Source organism: Engystomops pustulosus, chromosome 2 (genome assembly GCF_040894005.1).
Source record: "Engystomops pustulosus chromosome 2, aEngPut4.maternal, whole genome shotgun sequence".
NCBI lineage: Eukaryota > Metazoa > Chordata > Amphibia > Anura > Leptodactylidae > Engystomops > Engystomops pustulosus.
The window spans coordinates 101,462,730-101,486,713 of NC_092412.1; the positions used below are offsets into that span (position 1 = coordinate 101,462,730).

At 43.0% G+C, this 23,984-nt stretch overlaps 1 protein-coding gene across 4 annotated transcripts in view; it reads right to left on the reverse strand.

Moving 5' to 3' along the window:
* AFF3 (ALF transcription elongation factor 3) overlaps nt 1–23,984 on the reverse strand; it is a 255,290-nt gene that overhangs the window by 20,100 nt on the left and 211,206 nt on the right. For all 4 annotated transcript variants that reach the window (XM_072135779.1, XM_072135780.1, XM_072135778.1 and 1 more), the window contains 4 exons: nt 8,461–8,614; nt 4,759–5,751; nt 2,107–2,222; nt 123–309 (listed from right to left, as the gene is read on the reverse strand). In XM_072135779.1, coding sequence (XP_071991880.1) covers nt 123–309; nt 2,107–2,222; nt 4,759–5,751; nt 8,461–8,614 — 1,450 coding nt within the window. The remainder of the gene's footprint in view (nt 1–122; nt 310–2,106; nt 2,223–4,758; nt 5,752–8,460; nt 8,615–23,984) is intronic.

Consider the following 23,984-nt stretch of genomic DNA (forward strand, 5'->3'; position numbering starts at 1 on the left):
GCATTAGGTTGGCGAAATTTACTATATTTTCTGCACAATAAACAAAACCACAATTCATTTTGTCAGAATGTATAACCATAATTCTGTTTCTGGGTTAGTTTATAATGCAAAATAAAACCTACCTGTCGAGAATAGAGAGGTTTTTCTTGTTGACAATGTCGATTGCAAGAAGCATAAGTAGGCAATAGACTCCTCTGACACTTATTTGTGGAAGAGAGTTCCTCACTTGTACACTTTGATTTCGGCTCATCAGGAATGAAAGGTAATGGAGACAGACATCTCTCCGTCTTCGATACGGACATCTCAAAACTGTACAAAAAGATCAACATCATTTGTATACCAAGTACTCTATGGCAATAGCTTGTAGCAAGCTTACTTTCAACCACAAAAAATGTATCCAGATGACAACTCCATTGTGGTAATAGAGTAAATGATGAACTGTGCAGGACTCTTGTATGTACTCAAGATAACCTGTCACCTTCCAATTCCCATCTATCAATTCCAGAAACTTAAAGTAATTTGTGTCTTAAAATATTAACATTAATATTTTGCTGCCATTCTTTTAATCCCATGACGGACAACTAACTCTCTCAGCAAAAATCTTTAAGCCAAAAATTTTAGTTGCCCTGCCAAAAATTTTATTATTTGGATGTGCAGGAGAATGTACCCAGGATTTTATAGTCCTGTTGTGTGTTGGGGATGTGGACTGTGTTTGATGATAGAACATGGGCACAAGTCTTGGATCTTTTGTTGTTTCAGGGAAAAGTGCCCATCTTAAAACGGTTTGACTAATTAGAGAAGCTATAAAACTGACCTTCCATTGAGCTGGTTGAGAATCTGGAGCATCACATTCGTTTGTTCTATGAAACTCTCACAATGGCCAGAAAAAAAGAACTTTCATGTGAAACTCGAAGATTTCCTACAACGGTGTGTACTACTCCCTTCAGAGGAGAGCAGAAACAGGCTCTAACCAGAGTAGAAAGAGAAGTGGGCTGGCCCCGCTGCACAACTAAGCAACAAGACAAATACATTAGAGTCTCTAGTTTGAGAAACCAACGGCTCACAGGTCCTCAACTGACAGCTACATTAAATAGTACTCGCTAAACGAGTGTCAACCTCTACAGTGAAGAGGCGTCTCCTGGTGGCAAACAAAAAGCCATATCTGAGACTGGCTAATAAAATTAAAAGATTAATATGGGCAAAAAAACACAGACATTGGACAGAGGAAGATTTTAAAAAATGTTATGAACAGATTAATCTAAGTTTGAGGTGTTTGGATTACACAGAAGGACAGTTGTGAAAAGCAGAACTGAAAAGATGCTAGGAGATGCCGGACTCCATCTGTCAAGCATTGTGGAGGTAATGTGATGGTCTTAGGTTGCTTTGGTTCTGGTGCTTGGATTTGAATAAGGAATGTCATCACTACATTTTGCAGCATACCCTGTAGACAGCGCTTGATGGGAACCAATTTCATCCTACAACAGGACAATGGCCCAAATCACTCCTACAAATTATGCATGAACTATTTAGGGAAGAAGCTGGCATTAAGCTGTTGTAGAATCAGCTTGACCATATGGTACAAATAAAGTGCCAATGAAGCCAATGCAACTTGTGAGTAGGACTTCTGGAAGCATGGGGTGACATTTCTCCAGAGGACCTCAGAAAATTAACAGCTAGAATGCCAAAGGTCTGCAATGCTGGCAAATGGAGCATTCTCTAATTAAAGCAAAGTTTGAAGGAGAAAATTATTATTTTAAAATGAAAGTATGAGTTTTCATGGAAAACACAAAATTGTCTGGGTGACCCCAAACTTTTGAGAGGAAGTGCATATATACACATGTATATATACATATATACTGTATACGCAAAATGATAATTTACTCCAATAATTTACAGTTTAATATATTTTACAGTTTTTGCAATTTTGTATTTCTTACATTTTAAATATTGCTATTATAACAAAAATGTACACTGTTTTTAACAATAAATATGTAAGCAAAGATGCAGACTCACAATACATTGGAAGTGTCATCATTACATGACTCCTAGTTTGTTGTGTAGAGATAAGATCTAATGTGTATCACACAAGTTGAAGGGACTTCATACCTGTTAAGTTCTAAGCTCTGACTGTTTGCTCTATGGTTACTCTGAATCGGAAAAAATAGACTATCTTCCTTTTCCACAGGGATTTTCTTCATCTCCAGAGATCCTTCACTTTCACACTACACAACATAAATATTTCATTAATAGGTTAATATATCTGCATTTTACACATAATACATTTAAGCCATACAAGAAAAAAGGTAAACAGAAGTTTCAGTTAGGACTAGCTCACATCCGTGTTAGGTCTTCAGTTATGTGCATCACCCTAGGTCAGTGGTGGCGAACCTATGGCACGGGTGCCAGAGGTGGCACTCAGAGTCCTTTCTGTGGGCACCCGGGCCATCGCCCCAGCACACCAGACAGGACTCGAAGAATCTTCCTGCAGTTCCAAGCAACTTAAAAGATGCTGCTTTCAGTCATATTTTGATACTTACTTCACTTCTTAGGACTGTAGGAAGAGGGAGAATAAATAGACAGGGCCAAATTATCTTTGGAGGACCTCCTGCTGGTCCCTACAGGTCTACAGAGGGACACTGGAAAGAAGCTAAAATGATGCAAATTTTCCATCTTTCTACTGTGTTGCTGTCCTCAGGAGGCCAATATTGTTGAAGAACAGGGAGCAGTTAGTTACTGCTTTAATTTTTGGTTGGCACCTCGCAATAAATTTGGGCACTCGACCGCTAAAAGGTTCGTCATCCCTGCCCTAGGTCCATCTGCACTCTCTACCACCCTCACCCCGTTTGAAGAATTATGTATGGTCTCTTCCCCTCCTATCCACACGATCTCCTTGGTCTATGCTATGCTGGTGCGGGGAGGTGCGGGGGATGAGCTGCCGTCATTTACTGCTTCATGGGAGAGGGACCTCAATAAGTCTTTCTCACTTGAACAGTGGCGAAAAGCACTTATCTTAACCCACAAGGCCTCAGTCTCCTGCCGCCTTCAGGAACTAAACTACAAAATTGTGTCTCAATGGTACAGAACACCTGCAAAACTGCATAGAATGTTCCCGGAAGTTTCTCCCCTGTGGTGGCGCTGTGGAGAATCAGAAGGCAACATGCTACACTTGTGGTGGGATTGCCCTCCGATTCATAAACTTTGGAGGGACTTTGGTAATGTACGCAGAGCCCTTTTGGCTCATTAGCATAATTTTAAGTTAATTTCAGAAGGAGGAGGTCAAGTATAATAAGATCAGTCACTGTGCCTGGACCTAAGAGTAAGTGCCCACGATTTATCGTGCTTGATTTTGATGGTAGATTTCCTTTAAAGTGTGGACATCTGTTCTGTGGAAATCACAAAGTTTGGTGAAACTATAAATTATAAAGTCAAGATGCAGAACATCTTTACTAAAACTAAATTACACAATGGTCATTCTGGGCTGGTGGCTTAATGTCCTATATGAACACAATGGGGGTCATTTACTAAGTGCCCGATTCGCGTTTTCCGACGTGTTACCCGAATATTTCCGATATGCGGCAATTTTCCCTGTATTGCCCCAGGATTTTGGCGCACGCAATCGGATTGTGGCGCATCGGTGCCGGCATGCACGTGACAGAAATGGGTGGGGGTGTGGCCGAACGAAAACCCGACGGATTCGGAAAAACCGCCATATTTTTTAAAAAAAGTGTTGCGGGACTTGCACTTACCTTCACCAGGAATAGGCCGGTGAACTTCAGGGCATTCCAGCGGGCCTCGGGGGAACTTCAGAGCAGCAGAGCCACCTGGTGGACTTCAGAGTAACTACCTTAGTGAATCCAGGCCGGACCCGAATCCACCGCAGAGAACGCGCCGCTGGGTCACGAATAGACTGGGTAAGTAAATCTGCCCCAATATGAACTCTCTGAAACCATATAAAGAATCTGGTGCTACCAACGTCTGTGTCACTGAAACTTGTGAAGTACACCCAGGCTTCACTGCATCTGGGCCCAATGTCCGGTGGTTGAACACTCCATTGAGCATATACTACTCTGCCTCTAGTAAAGATCTGCAAAGGCGCCAGGAGTGGCAGGAGACACTTGTGTGTTTTATAATGTGGCAATGGAGAGTCCCTAAGGTACTAAGGGTAGTATAGTGGTCCAAATAGCTCCAAGTTTTCCTGTAAAAGTCTACCTTCTTAAGTCTTAGAATTTTCGTGCACACAAGGAGCATTATATGACTACTGATGTGATCTTATATCTATACACCTATTCACATTCCAATTTTTTTAACATAGGGGGGGGGGCAGCTGCTATTTTGACTCTCTATTACAGCACACAGAAATGATTAACCCAATGTGTGAAAGCAGTGTCTATGAGCTAGTTGTAGTTTTAACCCTACAATGAAGCAGATCATCCATCTTACATTCCTGCCTCACTGAAGATGATTTTAGTAGCTAAATTAGGGTGATAGATACATTGGGGCAGATTTATCAAGCTGTCTCAAAGTCAGAATATTCTCAGTTGCCCATTACAGCTCAACTTTTTTATTTTACCAGGGGAGCTGTGATTGGTTGCCATGGACAACAAAGAATATTCTGACTTTCAGACAGCTTGATAAATCTGCCCCATTATATGTAACGGATATACCACAGTATCGGATAATAATCTCTGGTTACTTATAGAGTTTCATTTACTTAAAATGCAATCCTCACATGTTTAGGTGAGACAGATCCGAACATACCTTCCGTTTCCGTCTCATTTTCATTAAAGGGTTATCTGTTGCTTGGAGTAAACATTTACTTTGTGATGAAGTCATTATCTTCTCTCTGCTACTATCCATTTTGAAGTTCTCTTGATGAACACTTTGTGGAATTCTAGACAAAAGCATTAAATCAATCCGTACCCAAAGAGACTTAGTGTCATTGGAGCCCTTCACAGTGCAGTCATTCCTTCCAAAAGGAACTAGAGTATAAAACTGCTCTTCCAGCTCCGGGGTGAGCTCACTTGTAGTCCTCCTGTTAATATAATGTTGTTTACTATGAGGACTAGCTTGGTTTATATGATTGCGCCCACACTGTTTATTCCTGTTATTACTTTCTAATGTAAAGGAAGAGTTATCTTCATAAAAAGGACCACTGCCTGGTTCTATTTCTGTGCTGTGCTTGGAAGATTGCAGAGAGAGCTCAATATTCTCCCGGAATTTTTGGTTAGTAGTAGAAAATTGAGGTTGCCTATTTGATGTGGATTCTTTTCTATGTAATCCCCTGCTATTACAAGTCAATCTATTTTTAGTTTGTTCAGATGTTTCCCTCCCAAGCAATCCTTGGCTGATCGTATGATCATGTAGCTCGTGGCAATTCAGATTATCACCACTAGATGCCCTCTCTGTCCTCTTTGTAGGCTTTCGGCACACTGGTGTCCTTCTGGATGTATTTTCATCAACCACAGCAGTAGCAGCACATGCAACAGGTGGAGGTGCCTGAAGCTTCACACCTTTGTTTCCTATAACAGTGCACAACTCTTCATCTCTCTGATTTTCTCTGTCTGGACCCTTCTCATCACTGTGACTTAGACATGCCTGATGAATTTGAGACACATTCTCACAGCCCTGTTCACTTTCATTTAATTCTCCGTAATTTAGGCTTGATGCTTGGCTGAGAACTGAAGTCTTGTTTGGATTAACTTTGTTCAACCACTTATCCAGCTGCCATTTGTTTGCTGTTGTGTGTTCGGGCTGTAAGACAAATGATACAAGTCAAATGATAGCAATCATAACAAGGCATATTCACACAAATTTTCTTTACCAACTTAATGATTCCTAACAAAAATATTATCAATTAATGTTCTTGAAGACTTCTATAAACTAGCACAATTTAGTGCTTTTTGAGACCAAGGTGGAGCTCTGTGAGTCAGCGTACGAAGAAGACCCACTCAGCCATATACATCAGTCGGTTCCAGCTGCACTAACATACAATTCTATGGCAGGCACTGGTTGGTGTAGAATTGTGCCATTGTAGCCTGAATGTCTGCAGGCAATATTGCTTGCGCGTTCCTGTCCCGCATTGGCCCAATGTGGAGCTGGCCGCACTTCATGACCTTCATAGATGGGAGAATAATCACAAAGCCTGGTGAAAACTGGAGTACAAGCTGTGATAAATCTCCCCAATGTTTCTATGATTATGTAAAGTGTGGCAAAGAAATGGTAACTGTACATTGAAATGATATTATTCTAACGCTTCAAATAATAGTTATTACAAAAGAAAATTAATGAAAGGCAAAAGTGAAAAAAAAAAACGATTTCTCAGAGTATCAGTTATTTGTGTAACAAAGTTAAAGACGACCTGTCACCCTGAAAAACAGCACTAGGGCTGCTTACTTAAGTAAGCAGCTCTAGGGATAAAACAAACGCAGCAGTGTTACAATGATAGCGTTATCGGAAACCTCTAATAATGCTAACACTGCTGCACTGTGCACTACACTACACTGCAGCGCTGCCGCTTCCCTGGACCGCCCTGCCCACTCCATAGGCCGGCGGTGACTGTCACCGCCCCTAATCCTGCCCACTCATGAATACGGCAGACCGCTTTGAGAGTGGTCCAGCATTTGTAGTGTACAGCGCAGCAGTGTTAGTTAGCGTTATCGGAGGTTTCCGGCACCGTGACTGTGGTAATCTGCTTATATTTGCTATCCATGGCTTCCTGTCTTCTAAATCCAACTATGTAGTGCCTGGATCTATGAGCAAGTATTCCTGATTTATCAATGTATTTTGATGGTAGATTTCCTACTATGACCACATATACAGGCACTATAGGTGATATTGTGCAGTGCCAACATACACTACAACGGATTAAATAAAAAGTACTATACAGTGCTATTATATAAGAGAAGTAGTAATGTGCAGTGACAATATATACAAAATAAGTTTCTCTGCAGTGCCCATTTACAGGATGAAAACTTAGAAACGCTGAACATTACACATGTTCTCTGGCGGTCTAGGAAGTTTGCAACAGCTTTAGGACCTCATAGTGAAGGTCCTTTAGTAGCTTCTCCGTATAGCTATGTCTTGGGAACCAGGACAAGTGTATACCATAGGGTGACACGGTGGCAGAGTGAGTAGCACTTCTGCCTTGCAGCGCTGGGGTCCTGGGTTCGAATCCCACCCAGTTCAATATCTGCAAAGAGTTTGTATGTTCTCTCAGTGTTTGCGTGAGTTTCCTCCCATGCTCCAAAAAAAACATACTGTTAGGTTGTTTAGGGACAGGGACCAATTTGACATGCTTTGTGCAGCGCTGTGTAATCTGTGTGTTTTATATAAATAAAGAATTATTATTTTATTATTTGCCAAGGTGGCTAAGGCTGAGCCCACCATTACCTTGTTAAGTATCTAATTTGCCATGCAACCATGACAACTAAGTTGGTTGCATGTTTGAGGACATTGGTCCCCTGGAAGCTTTGGGCCAAATCTTCAGCAATATAACCATTGCTTTAGTATTGTTGTATAAGATACAAAGATAAAGATCACACATCTTCGACAGACTTCTGCGCATCCCATTAGTCCAATTCACTTTTAGGGCTTGAATCAAGACATAGAACATCTTGCTACGAATAAATGCACCGCTATAAAGTCTAATTTTAGAGAACCCTTTAATGTCCAATTGCTGGCTGATAGCATTTGCAGACTAATTCTGTTTCATCTCTAGAGCTGTCGATGAGGACTGTTTATAGAAAGTTGTCACGCAGTTCTAAACCTGGAATCCATCCACATTCTGTTCATATGCTGTCCATGCTCCCGCCTGTATGAACAAACATGAATAAACTTGGAATCTCCAGCCCCCACCCTGCAACAGCAGCCGCAATGAATTAGCATGAAGTTCATGAAATGTTTTCATGACGTGTTACCATGTTAACATTAGCAGACTTAAGGATTTCCTATGACAGTGGAAGATTTTCAAGACAAAGTTCTGAAAAGTTGTATTTATTGCAAACACCTACAAGTCAAGTATACAGGGCTACATTAGTGGGTGTAACTTAGAGTTTCCCTTAACACTCTGAAGGTAAAACATATTTACAAAGGATTTCAGAAATATTGATGAGGCAATTTTAAGGTTACCATTTACTACTTACTAGTTACTATTTAAGTTCTGAACAAAGTGTCATAGTCTTATCTACCTGCAACAGGATTTCTGGATACGTAATACACATTCAAAACATATTGTTTGACTTGAGATTTCGCTTAAAAATATTTTCTGCTAAATCGAGTGAACTTTTATATGATAATGTGCCCAAAAACCTCATCTCTACTATGAGTAGAATCATCAAACATGCGGCATACAGGCTAAATTTATGTAAACTCAATGGCTACACATTGCAATCGGAGGTCCAAGCTTTCCCAGCGGATGGGCGCACAAACACTTCCCATGTCTGTTAAGAAAGAATTGCTTACCTCAGGGCTGGTGCAGGGAGATGGCTTGCTGCTCTCACTCTCGCTGGAACTACTCTCACTCTCAGAGTCTGATTCAGAGCTGGTGTCAGTTTCACTTGAGCTGCTGCTTGACCCTTTGATGGCGACTCCTGAGGCGCATTTCAGAACATCACCACTAATAGTGCCAAAGAGAAGTGAAAGAAAAGAGAAAAACTATCAACTATACTTTCTGGTTTTAATCATTAAAAAAATACAAGTAGACAAGTAATACAATTTAATCTGACTGGTAACTTTTGTTGCACAGCGTAATATTAATGTGGATACAATTGAAGTCTGTGCCTTGGCATTCGGATGAGTCACTTCTGACCTTTTGACTGGAAAGCAATCACATTCTTTTTCTAGCTTTTATAACTGCATATAAAGAGAATATTTTTGTATATACAGAACATAATGGTGAGAAATGAACATATGTTCTTTTTTAATACTTTTTGCTTCAATTAGACTTGTAAGCTTTTATTGTTAAAAAAGTAAATAACATTTCAACTCCATTGAGGATTGTGACAGAAAGAAACTATTTTTATTTCCATTCTTTTTAGTGTCAGAGCAGGGCGCTTCTGTGGTTACCAGCCTCCGATTAGTCAAGTCTTAAATGCTAGTGAACTAGGCAAAAAGATGTAAGGAAGCTTTCAAACCCTGTCATACCATATCTGTTAGGTTTTAACAAACAAAATGCTAAATAGACAAATTTCTCATCATTATATTAGATGTTATATTGGATATTAGATATTATATTATCGGTCATATATATCACAACATAATATTAAAATCAGTAACCAAAACATATTACATAACGTACAGTGCAGATGGGGAGGGAAGAACCAACTTGGGATGGGGTGAGGGAGGTAGAACAAGTGTGTCTTTTTATTTATTTATTTTTTATCACTAGACTTTTGATGCGCTCGTTTTTTTTCCCACACAATTTAAAAAGAGTAATGGAGTGTTAAAACTGCTAGAGCTTCAATATTGCCATTTTTGAAATGTAAGTAGTCTGTGTATGGAGCAAGTGTTTGTATATACACTCACCGGCCACTTTATTAGGTACACCTGTCCAACTGCTCGTTAACACTTAATTTCTAATCAGCCAATCACATGGCGGCATTTAGGCATGTAGACATGGTCAAGACAATCTCCTGCAGTTCAAACCGAGCATCAGTATGGGGAAGAAAGGTGATTTGAGTGCCTTTGAACGTGGCATGGTTGTTGGTGCCAGAAGGGCTGGTCTGAGTATTTCAGAAACTGCTGATCTACTGAGATTTTCACGCACAACCATCTCTAGGGTTTACAGAGAATGGTCCGAAAAAGAAAAAACATCCAGTGAGCGGCAGTTCTGTGGGCGGAAATGCCTTGTTGATGCCAAAGGTCAGAGGAGAATGGGCAGACTGGTTTGAGCTGATAGAAAGGCAACAGTGACTCAAATCGCCACCCGTTACAACCAAGGTAGGCAGAAGAGCATCTCTGAACGCACAGTACGTCGAACTTTGAGGCAGATGGGCTACAGCAGCAGAAGACCACACTGGGTGCCACTCCTTTCAGCTAAGAACAGGAAACTGAGGCTACAATTTGCACAAGCTCATCGAAATTGGACAGTAGAAGATTGGAAAAACGTTGCCTGGTCTGATGAGTCTCGATTTCTGCTGCGACATTCGGGTGGTAGGGTCAGAATTTGGCATCAACATGAAAGCATGGATCCATCCTGCCTTGTATCAACGGTTCAGGCTGGTGGTGGTGGTGTCATGGTGTGGGGAATATTTTCTTGGCATTCTTTGGGCCCCTTGGTACCAATTGAGCATCGTTGCAACGCCACAGCCTACCTGAGTATTGTTGCTGACCATGTCCATCCCTTTATGACCACAATGTACCCAACATCTGATGGCTACTTTCAGCAGGATAATGCGCCATGTCATAAAGCTGGAATCATCTCAGACTGGTTTCTTGAACATGACAATGAGTTCACTGTACTCAAATGGCCTCCACAGTCACCAGATCTCAATCCAATAGAGCATCTTTGGGATGTGGTGGAACGGGAGATTTGCATCATGGATGTGCAGCCAACAAATCTGAGGCATCTGTGTGATGCCATCATGTCAATATGGACCAAAATCTCTGAGGAACGCTTCCAGCACCTTGTTGAATCTATGCCACAAAGAATTGAGGCAGTTCTGAAGGCAAAAAGGGGTCCAACCCGTTACTAGCATGGTGTACCTAATAAAGTGGCCGGTGAGTATATATATATATATATATATATACAGGCAGTCCCCAGGATACGTACAAGATAGGGTCCGGAGGGTTGTTCTTAAGTTGAATTTGTATGTAAGTCGAAACTGTATATTTTATAATTGTAGATCCAGACAAAATAATTTTTGGCCCCAGTGACAATTGGAGTTTAAACATTTTTTGCTGTAATGGGACCAAGGATTATCAATAAAGCTTCATTACAGACACCTTACATCTGATTATTACAGTCTGGGACTATAGTAAAGCATTCAGAGAGCTTCACCAGAGGTCAGAGGGGTCTGTCTGTAACTATAGGTTGTCTGTAAGTCGGGTGTCCTTAAGTAGGAGACCGCTTGTATATGTATCAATATTTGTAATTATTCATTTTGTTGATACATTCTTGTATGTTAGAAATTCTTTAAAGGAACTCTACTACTAACTTAAATTAAAATTAAACTGAACATACTCACTTGTGCTCCTCTTTATCTTGATTCCAACACTTGTCTTTTTTAATCTTGACATGCTGGGATCCCCGGAAAAAAAACGGCTCGGAACGTGAGGACAAGATGTCAGCTGCTCCGAGCTGCTTTTTATCAGTCTTTTTTTCAGGCGATCCCGGCGTAGTACCGTAGATTTCCTTTAGTTCCCAACATGCATAAATCTTTGATGAGAACTTGTAATCAGCTTTTTTCCCATAAAGTTGCCCCACCCCCTGCTCCCCGCCCTTTGCTTCCAAAAAAAGGTGCAAAAATTTGACGACATCTAGGAGCGGCAGCTTTTTCACGTACACCGAAATCTAGCACACGTGGTGTATATATTCCTTCCTACAGGTATGATGCTTTGCATCGACCTTCTGTAGACAAACAGGCATATATTCAGAAATGACCAATCAAAAGGTGGGTATCAGGCAAAAAAAGGATAGAAGGGTCCTTTCAGCTAATGAATTGGAATTTGAGTACATCATGATGGACATATGGTATTTCTAGGCAAAGGTCAAACTATATTTTATATGCACTGAGCTGTAGAATGGAGGAAGTGATATATACTGAATGTATAATTATGGAATTTTTTATATTTGTATTCTATCATAATCTTATATAAAAACAAGTTATAACTATATGGGTACATTATAGCCAACACTTTATATCAAATGTATAAAATTAAATGCACCAAGCTATGAAAGACAGCATATTGCTCTATCCTAAGATTGCTGACTCTAGAAACACATTTGTCTTTAATCAGTTTTAATGAGAAAATAACACAGTAAATTGTATACAATGTGTAAAACTGATGTACTAAATATCTGTAAGGAGACTGTTCACGCGCTGTTTGAGGACACAGAAGTATCTTCCTCAAAGTCTTTTAATTTCAATACTTTATGACTTTATCTATTAAACTATAAAACTTTATGGCTGGAAAGCTTTCAAAAGGGTCTACACGGCACCAAAAGCTGGCAAGGTTTATACTGCTTGTTAGAATGTAATTCCAAATACATTGTAATTGACAAAGCTATGTTTCTTAAAGCTGGAATGCTTTGTAATTTCTTGGAATGATAACTGAAAAATACTAATAGTAACTAATAACTATGGATATGACAAATTAACCCCTTACGGCCAGTGGGCCCCGCTGCAAAATTTGGATTATGGCTCCATATACCTAAACCCTCATCACCATAGAAAAACCCGCACATTATACATATATCATTTATACGCTGCACTCACATATACACACATGTATCATATATTCTCTACACACATTTACACACACCATTTATACAAAACATTCAAACACAGACGCACATACATACACAAATCCATTCTCAACCAAAATAAACAAGGATGGCAAATATTTATATGTAGCAACTTACAAATCACCAAAAACACAAAAGATAGAAGCTTGTCACCAAAAAAATGTATAATAAAAAAAGTATTATCTTTATTAATGCAAAAAAGTCATGATAAAAATTTAATACATTTTAACAGTACAGCACTGAACCGCACTTTGTAAATATAAAATGTTGGCATAAGTACGTATTAGTGTCAGTAACTGTGTCAAAGGCATATGATTACCAGGACAATGTATGCAAAAATTTGTTTGTACAATAATACAGGGTTATCCTAACAAACATGTCAGATTAGAGTATTCAATCATCTACCTGTGCAGTGGCTACTCCAGCCTTCTTCCAAGCCTTCTCTATATTTATAATGTGCCGTTCAGTGCTGTACTATTTCCATGTATTAAATTTTTATCATGACTAAAGATAATGATATTTTACTATACATTTTGGTGACAAGCTTCTATCTTTTGGGTTTTTGGTTTGGTGATATACAAATCCATCCTTATACATGATATCCACATATCTACAATATTGGGCTGCCATCATGCAGACATAGAAATTGATGATAACTGAAAAAATCCATTGCAACGGTTCCCTTCTGCCTTTGTGCTAGCGTGGTTATTTTCTTGTCTCTTGTCACTCCTGATAGGTGACAATCCTTCTCCATCAGGTCCAGAACTTCTCCTGGCTATCATTTATTGCTGCAGAATTTGCGTCCCCCCTCGATGTCTTCATTTCCATCTCCGCACTGTGAACCTTAGTCACTTAAAGCACATTGACACCTACCACACTGTGCTGCCAATGCATAATGATCAAAACTGACCATGTGCCGCCATATATACCAAATTTTACACTGTGACCCTTCAATATATTATCGTATATATACAATATGCCCCGATCAAATCATTATATAGTAGCCCACGGATAAATTTATATTTTATGTTCAATAATTTTATTAAACATTTTCAAAAAGAGTTTACAAAACAAAGTAACCATCAAAACAATATAAAAAGGGGGGAAGTTTACAAGGGGGGGAAGAAGCTCACATTGTCCATGAGGTCATGACATGTATTGAAGTGTCCGAGTCTGTCTCCAGAAGTTCTGGAGCAGAAGTGATGCATCACTAATTGTAGGAAAGGCAGTGGGTTGAGAAATAAACTAATAGTAAAACATTCCAACTAATAGACCTCCTCCCGCTTACGGTATGATGACAATTTTAGAAACCACTCTCCGACGGGGGAGAGGAGATAGTCTTAAACGATCAGAGACATTCCGAACAATGAGCAAAGGATCGGACTTCACTTAACATTCATACACATAGAAGTGTGCGGAAAAGACATTGGAAGACATAGTGGGAAAGAACAAGAGGAAGGTTGGGGGAGGGGTACGGAGTAGGCCCTAGTGATGGGGGGGATCACCTGGGTCTGAGGTACCTGTTTAAGAGCCAATCGGGAGACTGGGACTCCTAGCACCCGGAGCCCTAGTTAATATATCCTTGAAGTGCTGCGAGTCCCGGAGGACTATCCACGGCTGCCAGAGTTTAAAAAATTTCTCTGTCGTTCCAGAGGTGTCAGCGAGGACCTCCTCCATGCGATTGAGCTGTATCATTTCTTGGGCCCAGTCGTAAATGGATGGCGGTCTTGAGGAGTGCCACTTTCTAGCAATGACGGTCCGGGCTGCCGTGAGGGAGAACCTCAACAGGCTGTTTTTTTGTTTCTTAATGGGTCCGGGAAGGATCGATAGAAGAGCCACCTCCGGAGTCTTGGGGGCCTCTGAGCTAATGAGGTCATTGGTGACTATGAAGATTTGGTCCCAGAAGTCTGTAATGTCTTGACATGTCCACCATATATGAAACATGTCTCCCTTGGCCAATCCACATCTCCAGCACGTGTCTGGGATCGAGGGATAGATCGAGTGAAGCATGGTGGGAACCCTGTACCATCTTGCGAGAATCTTGTAATTCCTCTCTTGGGAGGAGCATGCTACCGAAAGCTTATGTGTATACAGAAATGACTTCCCAATCTTCTGGAGTAATGGAGGTTCCCAAGTCTGTCTCCCAGTTAGCGATAAAAGGTAAAGCTGATGTGTCTGACTCTTTTATCAAGAGACTATATATTTGGGAAATAGAGTGTTCTGGAGGGGATGCTGAGCAGAAGAGATTCTCAAAGGGCCGGACAGGTGTATTATATGCAGCCTTTGGACCTGGTTGTTTAAGGAAGGATCCTAGTTAAGAGGCTTCTAGCCAAGAGAGTTTGGCAGAGGCGGAAAGAGCTGATATTTCCTGCATATGTGGAATCGGGGCCTCACCCACTATGTCACGCATGCGTAGGTCCTCGTGTACTGAGCGACCCAAGAAGGTAGTCCTGAGGAAAGCCGGGGGAAAGTCAGGATTTCTAAAGAGTGGGGTAAGGGGGCTGAATGGTCTGGATAAAATGGAGCGCTGAAGGAGAGATCTCCACAGTTTCAGAGTCGAGACCAAGAACAGAGACTGCGGTTTGGTTTCCACTCTCTGTGCGGATACCCACGGGAGTAAATGAATAGGTATTGTGGAGCTGTATTGCTCCAGATGAACCCACTGCTTAGATCATAAATGGTAATGCCAGTCTAGAAGGCGGACTAAAACGGCGGCTTGGTGATATAGCTTAAAGTCGGGGAGTCCCGCGCCCCCTGTGGATTTGGGGCGTATCAGGTATTTCCATCCAATCGGGGGGGGGGGGGAACCGTGCCCCATATGAAACGTAATATCATCGTCCTGATAGATTTAAAGTAAGCGGATGGGGGAATGAGTGGAATTCCCTGAAACATGTAAAGAAAAACGGGGCAGTACGTCCATCTTTATGACATTTATCCGGCCAAACCATGAGAGTCCCTTTTTGTTATAGGAAGCTAGGTCTTTATTGGTACGCTCCAGTAAAGCCACATAGTTGAGATTGTACAGTGAGGTTAAGTCGGAGGGTATCTGGATTCCTAGATATTTGATCGATGTGGCCTGGGTCGAGAGATATATAATAACAAGTCGTCTGCGAACAACGATGTTTTATAATGCCTCTGGCCCACCTGCATCCCGTGGATGTCTGGGTTATTCCTAATTGCCGTCGCTAAGTGTTCCATCACTACTATATATAGAAGGGGTGAGAGAGGGCACCCCTGAAGGGTCCCATTGTTGATTTGGATGGGGTCCGAGAAAAACCCGTTTACCCTGGTTCTTGCCCTGGGGTGATCATAAAGGGCCATAACCCTCCCTAGGAACTTGGGACCTATCCCTAATTGAGTTAAAGCCGCTGACATAAAGCCCCAATACACCCTGTCAAATGCCTTTTCGGCATCTATCGACAGGAAGCTTAAGCGTACCAACCTTTTTTGTGCCTGAGCCATCAAAAGGAACGTTTTTGTCAGATTATCTTTGGCCTCCCTGCCCCGTACGAAGCCAACCTGATCTGTGCGAATCATTTTAGGGAGGTGAGGGGCTAAACGGTCCGCAAGGATCTTAGCGTAGAGTTTTAGGTCGATATTCAATACGGAAATGGGCCTGTAACTCGCTGGCAGTGTGGGATCTTTATCCGGTTTTAGGAGGACGCTGATGTTGGCTTCCAGAGATTGGGGGTGAAAGGCAGCCGCTTGGGAAACGGAATTAAATACTTTTGTTAAGAAAGGGGACAGAGCTTCCCTGAAGAGCTTATAAAAGGCGGGAAAGAGACCCTCAGGGCCCGGACTTTTCCCAGCCGGGGACTGCTGGATTGCCTCATTGATCTCTGTGTCAGTGAAGTCGGTTTCCAAGGCCTCGGTCACTTCTCTGTCTAATTTGGGCAAGGCTGTGTCATTAATGTAGCTCTCAATTCTTTTTGTCAGTGAGTCGGGATCAACGTCCGCAAACTGGCCCCTAATGTTGTATAGCTGTGAGTAATACGCGCCGAACTCTTTGCTGATGTCTATTGGGTTATATGTGTCGCAACCGGCGGTGGATTTAATGCGAAGGAAATAGGTTGCCCCTGAACGAGGATGTAGTAGGCGCGAAAGTGGGCGTCCACATTTATTCGAATATTCATATAAGCGACTCCTGAATTGTGTAAAGTGGCAAGTCGACTTTTGATCCAATAGGGCCCGAATCATCTCTGACCAATATCAAGTCTGCTAGGACCTCAGGTGTCTGATCGGCTTTATGGCGGGATTTGAGGTCGTGGAGTCTTTTTAATAGGGAGTTGAGTTTGGCCGCTTTCTCTCTTTTTAGTCTGACCCCATGGTCTGTGAAACGACTTCGAAGCTCACACTTAAGGGCTTCCCATTTCAATGGCAGTGTCTCAGGGGTAAGGTCAGGGGAGCGAGTGAAGGAGTTAATAGTTTGCTTAATCTCCTGAACGCAGAGAATGTCTTTAAGAAGGTGGTCATTAAGGTCCAGGGTCGTTTAGAGATTGTGGCGATGACAAGGCTCAGGTCAGGCTCAGCATGGTCAGAGAGGATAATGTTACCCATGTTAGCGACTGGTTCCCATGTCAGGGCTCTATGGTGGGTGAGAAAGTAGTCAATACGGCTATAAGACTCGTGTGCTGGAGAATAATACGTATAATCCCTATCTGTAGGGTGGAGAATCCTCCATATGTCTACTAGTTGGAGGGCATGTAAGTGTTTCCTGAGAGATCTTCTGGTGTAGTGAAACAGGGTTGACCTATCCCTGTTCTCCTTCCTGAGGGCCAGCCTGGCGACGCCGTCTTCTGCGTGGCCCTCCTGGGCCGTTTCCCCTTTCTCCTCCTGGCCGCCGTGGAGGACGAGGTAGGTGCAACGGGTCCATGGGGACCGGCAAAGCCGGCCAGTCCGGGAGAGCCGGCTAAAGGAATATCCAAGGCGGAAGCTACTTGTGGCACCTCGGAGGGGTAGATGTTTCCTGCATGGCGGATCTGAAGACGAAAGGGGAATCCCCAAGAATATTGTATTCCTTTTTGGCGTAGCTGATCCAAGAATGGACGGAGGGCTTTTCGTTTAAGGAGTGTTAATCTCGATAAATCTGGGAGAAGTTGGAGGACTGATCCCTGATAGGTAACTTGTTCCAGAGCCCTGGCCCTTGACATAATAGCCTCCTTCAATTGGTAGCGTTGTACCCTACAGATAACGTCCCGGGGGTGACCTTTGGCATCCGGTTTGGCCTGTAGGGCTCTATGGGCTCTGTCCAGTTCCACCGGAGTATCTGCCGGGACTTCCAGCACAGAATTGAAGATAGTTTGGAGCACGGCATGAAGGTGAGCTGATTCGACTGATTCAGGGAGACCACGTATCCTGATATTGTTTCTCCTTCCCCTATTCTCTGCGTCGTCCAGCTGGTCTGTTAAGTATTGAATCTGGAAAGCATGAGTGGAGAGCGTGGCAGAGTGTGTATCCAGTTGAGCTTGCACCGCATTCTGAGCAGCGCCTGCCGCCTCAGCCCTGGCCTGCAGTTGTTGTACTTCTTCTCTCAGCACTGTTAACTCTGCACTGTAAGATTGCTCTAGACATGATACATAGCATTCCATGTCTTACCTGGTAGGGATAGATCTTAAGTGTGTCTTTAGGTTGCGCAGTTCAGACAGACCTTCTAAGATTTGAGCAAACACAGAATTCTGCTGGGAATCTGATATCGGTGACATAGGGGCCTGGTGAGAAGAGGCACTTTCTTGACTAGGCGCATAGGGCTGAGGAGATGTAGCCACATCTGGAGATTGAGTTGCCTGAAACCACCTCGGAGAGAGAGCAGGGGAGCTAGGTAGTAAGGCCGTAGGTGAAATATCCCAAGCGGGAGCAGCCGTAGGAGATAGAGGTTGTACTCTGAGTGTATGGCAGGGATTAGAGGGTTAGGGGCGCCCTGACCTGATTCCCCATGTGGGGTACTGGATCTGTCCCCTGTGAATGGAACTGAGACCCCCTGAGTCTCCGGAGGGGACTGTGTAGCTGGAGACGTCAATAGGGGGGGAGAGGAGGAACCCCCTCCAGCTATGGGGTAATGGATCTCAGCTGTCACCCCCCTTTGATGTGTGGAGAGCTTCCCCCGTTGGGATGTTTTGAGATAGGGCATCGTTGAGCGGAGCCTGGCCTGTAGCATGCCTTGTGTGCCGGGACTGACTGCGGTTGCGCCATGTATTGAGGTTCCCGTTGTGCCCGCCGCACATGGCTGCTGGGTATCCTCCCGGGAGACAGCCCTCTCCGCCTGCAGAGGGACCTTCCCGGGGCTTTCGGGGCTTGCCACGTGCGGCATGTTCCCCTCCGATCCGATGCACACGTGTGCCGTGGCCAAGATGGCAGAGGAGACCGGCGGCACCGCGTGTTGTAGGGTCTTGTAGGGGCTGAGTTGCGGAGCGGAGGGCTTCTGTGTGTAGCCGTCTGCCCCAACAGGTATGAACCCCCGGGTCTCACCGGTGCCATCCGAGGAGCCTGGACTTCCCAGGGGCTGAGGGCTCCATGAAGACGGGTTGGGAGCCGCCATTTTCCCGGATTCCCGCGTCGCAGCCGGCTAAGCTACCAGGTAACGGCTGATTCCTCTGGAGGAAACTCGGAGCAGGGGGGCAGATGGAGTCTTGACCAGTCTCTTTTATCATGGACCCATGTGTGTGGGTGCCGCTGTAGGTGCTGGGTGAGCTATTAACGCGGCAGGGGCCCTGGGCACAGCGGGAGCTAGTGCAGCGTGCGACTGCTCACTTCCCTGGCCAGACCACTCCCTCGATAAATTTATATTTTACTCACTGAATTATAAATATATACATTGCATCCCTTATTTCATTTTATATATGTCCCTTCAAACTAAATGCATGCAGTGCTTAACAAATTAATTATTTTATATTCAGGCTCTCTCTTATTAATATACAGTAGCCTCTTTATTTATATACATACCCACTATTTTTATACTGCAAAAACGTCCCACAATTAATTTATGCACAGGCCTAGCACCCCCCATCAATTTATATGTTTATATGCCCCCATCAGTTTATAGTCTGTTTCATACAACTCGTGGCCAATAGTACACTGAAAGTTGATCCAGGAGTCGCAGCCTCCCTCTTTTAATCAGTATGTAACACAGCACCTTATTTAATTACAGTAAATGTGAAAGCAGTGCCCCTTTTATAATTTAAATAGAGAAGAGCAGCCTCACTTATTTATATTCTATATATATATATATATATATATATATATATACACGTTTTAACAGCACCCCATTGATACTTCTATATATAGTGCCCTCTTATTTAGCCTGAAGACTGCGCCATTGAAAATCAGTAAAACTATAACCTACCTACCACCCAGTGGCTTCCTCTTTTTCCAGGCTTCTCTTCTCCTTAGCTTTCAGTGAAGTACATGGCGGCGCAACTACTGTACATTATTGCACCACAGCTGCATCATGGAGAATGAGCAGGCAGAGTAATCTTTTCCTGTGCTTCTCTCACAATCAATTGCGTATGTGTCTGAAAGATGCACAATTCCAATGATTCCTCATCAGCCTCATGGAACTATTAGCTGCCATCTGGCCGGGGCCTGGTTGCACCCACTGCGATTGCAATCACTATACCCCTGCTTAACACTGCACCTGTTTTCCACCTTAATCATCAGTCTATTAATCTATTTTTTTTTCTTTAATGCCTACAAGCTAAAACTAAATTTTTTTTTGTCACTTTAGAGGTCTTTTTTTTGCAGGACAAATTTTAGTTTTCAATGGTACACTTTTAAGTTTCATATGTCATACTACTAAACTAAACTAAATTTAAAATGAAACTACACATACTCACCTATACTTCTCTGCGCTTCGAACCCGGTGCACAATGGGGCACATTTACTTACCCGGCCGACAGAGTTTACCCGAAGTGCATTGTCCGACTGGAATGCACTGTGCTGCAGTCCACTAAGATCGTGCGGCAGATATCCTGCATGTGTCGCTTCCCGGCTCAGGTCCGCCAGGGTTCACCTTCTTCTTCCTGGTGCATGTAAGTGCTTGATCTTGCGACACAATTTGAATGTTAAATCCCACACTCCGAATCAGTAGGATTGTCCAGCGGCCCCCGATTTCTGCCACATAAAAGCCGGCGCAGCTGCTCCAGAATCCGCGTGTGACATAACTCCCTGTTAAATAGCTGTCACAGCCGCCAAATCCCCGAAAATGTTGGGAAGTCCGGCGGAAATGCGATCCGCGGACCCTTAGTAAATAAACCCCAATGTCTTGGTGCTCCGGGCTGTTAATTATTCATGCCTCTCATGTAACGTCACCTGCCTCTCCAGCATTAAGACACAATGAATAATTAAAAGCCCGGAGTGCCAGACATGCTGGGCTTCTTTTTATGCAGGCAATCCCAGTGTGTCAAGTTTAAAGAAGACCAGTTCCGGGATTAAGGTGAAGAGGAGTATGTGTAGTTTAAGTTTAGTTGACTTTAGTGGTATATTTCCTTTAACCTTTTCTGTACTGTATATTTAAAAAAAAACTTTTTCTAATAAAACTTATCATGCAACATAAATAAAAACACTTTCTTTGCATCAATATGAATACATTTTTTTTTTAATTACCAACATTTCCACAATTATATCTTTTTGGGGAGAAAAACTTTTTGCATTGTCATTTTCCACGAGCCCAAATTTTTGTTAGGGATTATTTTTTTTTGCACAAAAAACTTGTACAACCTTGGGGTTCATTTGATTTCTTTCAATATATTTTCTTGTGTGATGTTTGATTTTAAAATGTCAATTCAGGCATTGTTTTTGCTTTAAGATTTTCACTGAGCAGGATAAATACTTTTATAGTTTTCTAGCCTTGGGTGGTACGGGAGTGGAAATACCAAAAAGGGGTGCTTTGACTTCTTATTTTTAAAAGGGTTTGGTGTTTTTTGTGTATTGCTGTTTCTTTTTCTTATTTGATTTTTACAGATTTTATGTCTTTTACAGATTTACAGTTTTTTTTAATTTTTTTAAATTATATATTTACTTTGTCCCACAAGCAGACACTGACATAAGATTGTTTGATCTCTTGATCTACTGTAATATATAATTCACTGTCAGTTTATGTCAGGCATTCCATTAACCCTGCAATCACATCTACAGGATGCCAATGGGTTACAGAGGCAGCCACTTAGAATCCAAGGTCCACGTTTGACTGCTTGTCTAAGGGGTTCAACAACCAAATCTGAGCTTTTCTGATCTTGAGTGCTAATGTCTGTACTGAGCTGTAAAAACACAGCCAAGCATTGACAGCAGCAATGCCCAGCAAACTTCTGATGCAGTGGGTTAGAAAGCTGTCGCATCGGAAGAATCGCCCTGAGTACCTGCTGTAAAAACTTGTGGTAAAAACACATGGTCATTAAGGGGTTAATATACTGTATTTAATGCATATTTTACTGTAATGTTGCAAACATATAACACTGCTGTTCTTAAAGCAGAGCTTACCCTAAAACTGGGATCATTATTTCTATATTTTTTTTACTTTTTACATTTTCCCCCCATATAGTTCAAACACCCCAGGTAGAAATGGGCGAATTTGTTAAAATTCGTTTCATCCCGAATCACCGAATTTTTTGAAAAAATTCGATTCGACCAAAACGAATCGAATCAAAACGAATCACGTTAGAAAACAGGCATTTCCTGGCTGCAGAGAGCCTGTAGGGTGTTGTAGAACATTGTGCCATGCTTAAATATGTATAGGGAGCGTGGTTTGGTCTTCAAACAATGCTGTGTTTTAGTATGACACGCACATGACAGCCGCGGCTCTTAGAATCGCTTCACTCTTCACTTCCATGTGCACTTACATAGGCAAACTTCCCCAAATAAGCGAAGCGGAAACGCAGCCTGACAAGGTAACGTCTGTGCCAGCTCGAAAGGACTGAGCTGAGGGCCAGGATCCCACTATAACATCAAAGAGTGCACTCTTTTTAAACTGACATCAGATGATTCCATAGATTACGACAGAACCTGTTCTGTTAAATGCGGATACATGTGGAAAGCCCCCCAAAAGAGTGCAGAGGATGTCGGCAGTAATTTTGCATTGACGTCACTGATCATTTTGCCCTTCTTTTCACGCGTCAGTGTCCTCTTTCAATCGGTCAATAATCCATCAGTAAAGCCAAAAATAAACAGGAGTTGATCCAAAATAGAGATGAGCAGCAAATGGGATACTTGCATGTCCTCTGTGTTCTGTATCCACTCCTGCTTTTGGCTATCAATCCTGAAGCTTTTCATCCTTCTGACAGATGAAATGAAGGGGAAAACCAAACATAGTGGCAATGTCATAGAGTGATGGAGGGTAAAAACAGCATTATGGAAATCACAGGGTGTTCCAGGGAGACAGCGGTCAGTTGGAAGCAGCATGAGTAGGCTGCAGAGTGGCACAATGACAAATTATGGAGGTGGCGGAAACATGGTAGGCCACAAAGTGGCACAATGATAAGAGTGTGGAGGTGGCAGCAGCAGAAGCAGCAGGAGCCCACAGGTGGCAGCAACATGGTGGCAGCAACAGGGATAGCTACAGAGTGGCACAATGATTTAGTGTGGAGGTGGCATCAGCAGCAGGATCCCACAGGTGGCAGCAACATGGTGGCAGTAAAAGGGAAAGCCACAGAGTGGCACAATTATATAGTGTGGAGATGGCATCAGCAGCAACAGGAGTCCACAGGTGTCAGCAACATGGTGGCAGCAACAGGGAAAGCCACAGTGATATAGTGTGACGGTGGCATCAGAAGCAGCAGCAGGAGCCCACAAAGTGGCACAATGATATAGTGTGAAGGTGGCATCAGAAGCAGCAGGAGGCTGCAGAGTGGCACAATGATATAGTGTGATGGTGGCATCAGAAGCAGCAGCAGCAGGAGCCCGCAGAGTGGCACAATGATATAGTGTGAAGGTGGCAGCCGCTGCAGCAGGAGGAGCCCACAGAGTGGCACAATGATATAGTGTGAAGGTGGCATCAGAAGCAGCAGGAGCCAGTAGAGTGACACTATGATAAAGTGTGAAGGTGGCATCAGAATCAGCAGGTGCCTGCAGAGTGGCACAATGATATAATGTGAAGGTGGTATCATAAGCAGCAGGAGCCTGCAGAGTGGCACAATGATATAGTGTGAAGCTGGCATCATAAGCAGCAGGAGCCTGCAGAGTGACACAATGATATAGTGCGTTGGTGGCATCAGAAGCAGCAGGAGCCCGCAGAGTGGCACAATGATATAGTGTGTTGGTGGTATCAGAAGCAGCAGCAGCAGGAGCCCACAGAGTGGCACAATGATATAGTGTGAAGGTGGCATCAGTAGCAGCAGCAGCAGCAGGAGCCCACAGAGTGGCACAATGATATTGTGTGTTGGGGGCATCAGAAGCAGCAGGAGCCCGCAGAGTGGCACAATGATTTAGTGTAGTGTGAGGGTGGCATCAGAAGCAGCAAGAGCGGCAGAGTGGCACAATGATATAGTGTGTTGGTGGCATCAGAAGCAGCAGCAGGAGCCCGCAGAGTGGGACA